Source organism: Lolium rigidum, chromosome 5 (assembly GCF_022539505.1).
Source record: "Lolium rigidum isolate FL_2022 chromosome 5, APGP_CSIRO_Lrig_0.1, whole genome shotgun sequence".
Lineage (NCBI taxonomy): Eukaryota > Viridiplantae > Streptophyta > Magnoliopsida > Poales > Poaceae > Lolium > Lolium rigidum.
The window spans coordinates 244,024,467-244,026,564 of NC_061512.1; the positions used below are offsets into that span (position 1 = coordinate 244,024,467).

Here is a 2,098-nt window from a genome sequence, read left to right on the forward strand (position 1 = left end):
TGATCATTTGGTCCCAAAGTTTTTGTATTCCTCTCTCCCATTAGCATACGATGACTCACGCCTAATATCGTCGATGTTAGGCATAAACAAAGATCAGGGCACCAATTACATACGGCAACGACGCGAGAATGTATATCTTGGATCCAAGGCAAGTAAAGGTAACTAGGTTTCTAGGGCGCAGCTTTTGAAGAGCAACAAAGGTGCGAGTAAAACCAGTGTAAAGCCAAGTGGTCACCCCTTGCGCAAAGGCACAGTAGTAGAAGCTACGTGGTAAAAGTAAGGAAAGAAAACATTGGCATTATATATTATTAGTACCATCGTCTTGACAAAAAAATACTAAGCAGTAGCAAGAAAATCAAAGGTCGTTAAGAACACTGTCAAGTGTCAACTGAAGATCCGGGAAGAAAAAACAAGGTAGAGGAATGCAAGAAATGATGCTTAGTTCCCAAGATTGATCCTAACTGTCAGATTTCTAATCATTTGGTCTGACAGGCCGGGTATGTCACAGACTGATCACCTCAGATGCTTGCTCCCAAGAAGAGCTAGACAGGTCTAAATTAAGCCGCCTAATTAAGCTAAGCTAACTAGGCTCTAGAGAAGGAAGAAAGGAGGAAGGAAGGGAGGAAGGAGCATCAATTTATGCATCAATTGACAGATCGTAGAGTGCGAGGGGTGAATGGACGCACGGTGTTGCAGGAGCTAGATCGAGGTCGTTGCCGTCCGTCGTCACTGTCTGGTGTAGGGGTGTCCGTGGAAGAAGGGCGTGGTGGCGGGGACGAAGGATCCGTACATCCCGGGCGTCGGGTACGGGTCCATGACCACAGCCGATGACACGACGACGTTGTTGCCTCCGCCGCTGCCGCCGCCTGCATCGCCGCCCGTGCTCTGGGGCGACGCGTCGCCAGTGAGCCTGAACTGGTAGTCGCCGCCACCGCTGCTGCCTCCTCCCGCAGCTGCGGCGGCGGCTGCTTGAAGCTGGGCGTTGCTGGGGCCGACGTCATGGAGGATGCCCTTGAAGACGTGGCCGCCGATGCTGACGGTGGTCTGGTACGCGAGCTCCGCCTCGGCCTGGTCCATGGGGCCCAGGCGCACGCACCGGAACACCGCCTCCGAGCTCACCTCCCGCGGGAACCTCTCCGCCACCGTCACCATCTGCTGATCCCCTGCGCACAAGTAAAAAAAGAACAGTTTTTTTAGCAGCAGATCCTAGAGCATGGAGTATGTATGGGGAAGGTGCAGCACGTAGGCCGGCTGTATATAGTGGTAACTGGTACGTACCGGAGGAGGTGGAGGTGTTGGCGATGCGCGCGCGAGGTCGCTTGGTGAGATCGCGCGAAGGGCCAGCACCGCCGGCGGTGGCGACGGCGGAGGCGAGCGCGGAGAGCTGCTGCTGGCGCTCGCGGCGCTTGGAGGCGGGCACCCAGGTGGACTTAACATGCGTCGCGCAGGCGAAGCCCCGGGACTTGCAGCAGGTGCGGCAGCGCTGGTGCGTGCAGTCTTTCTTGGCCTGGTTGCCGCAGTCCTGGCAGCTTGCGCCGCCGGCGATGAGGCCGGCAGCGGCGGCGGCGCGCGCGCCGCGGGAGGAGGAGGAGGAGGCGCCGCCCGCGAGCGAGTGCGCGGCGGCCGCGGAGGGGAGGTCATCGGGGGCGAAGCGGATGAGGTTGGAGGCGTAGAAGGGGTGGGTGAGCTGCTGCTGGTGCTGGTCCTGCGGCTGGCCCCATAGCTGGAAGCCGCCGGCGCGGGTGGCGTAGAGGAAGGTGGAGGCGTCGGAGGGGTGCACGCCGGGCGGCGACGGCGGGCTGTCGCGGCCGCTTCCTCCGCCACCGCCGCCTAGAGGGAACCCCGCCATGCGCCCAAATCCATATGCCACGGTGCCGATCCCTATGATATCGCTGGATCGATCTCTACAGGCGCCTAGCTACTCGGCGCCCTGGCCATCTATGTAGTATCTGGCGATGGAGGTCGGGAGAAGCAGTAGGTTGAGGTTGAGGTTGAGGTTGAGGTGGAGAAGAAGATGAGGAGAGAGGAGTAAAGCAGGTCGGGGAGCGCGTGGCGGGGCTGGGCGAGGTGGGGTTTCGCGTGAGAGTTAAGAGGGTGA

At 59.3% G+C, this 2,098-nt stretch overlaps 1 protein-coding gene across 1 annotated transcript; it reads right to left on the reverse strand.

Moving 5' to 3' along the window:
• Positions 1–726: 726 nt before the first annotated feature.
• Positions 727–1,849, reverse strand: LOC124651778 (protein SHORT INTERNODES 1-like). Its single transcript, XM_047190813.1, has 2 exons — positions 1,279–1,849; positions 727–1,163 (listed from the first exon to the last, which is right to left on the reverse strand). The coding sequence occupies exons 1-2, from the start codon at positions 1,847–1,849 to the stop codon at positions 727–729; spliced, it is 1,008 nt and encodes a 335-aa protein (XP_047046769.1).
• Between the last annotated feature and the right edge of the window lie 249 nt (positions 1,850–2,098).

Excerpts from the sequence above, each read along its gene's own strand:
- LOC124651778 (XM_047190813.1), bottom strand. The coding sequence starts at position 1,849 with ATGGCGGGGTTCCCTCTAGGCGGCGGTGGCGGAGGAAGCGGCCGCGAC. Across the intron at positions 1,164-1,278 it reads CAACACCTCCACCTCCTCCG|GGGATCAGCAGATGGTGACG; the intron begins GTACGTACCAGT and ends ACTTGTGCGCAG.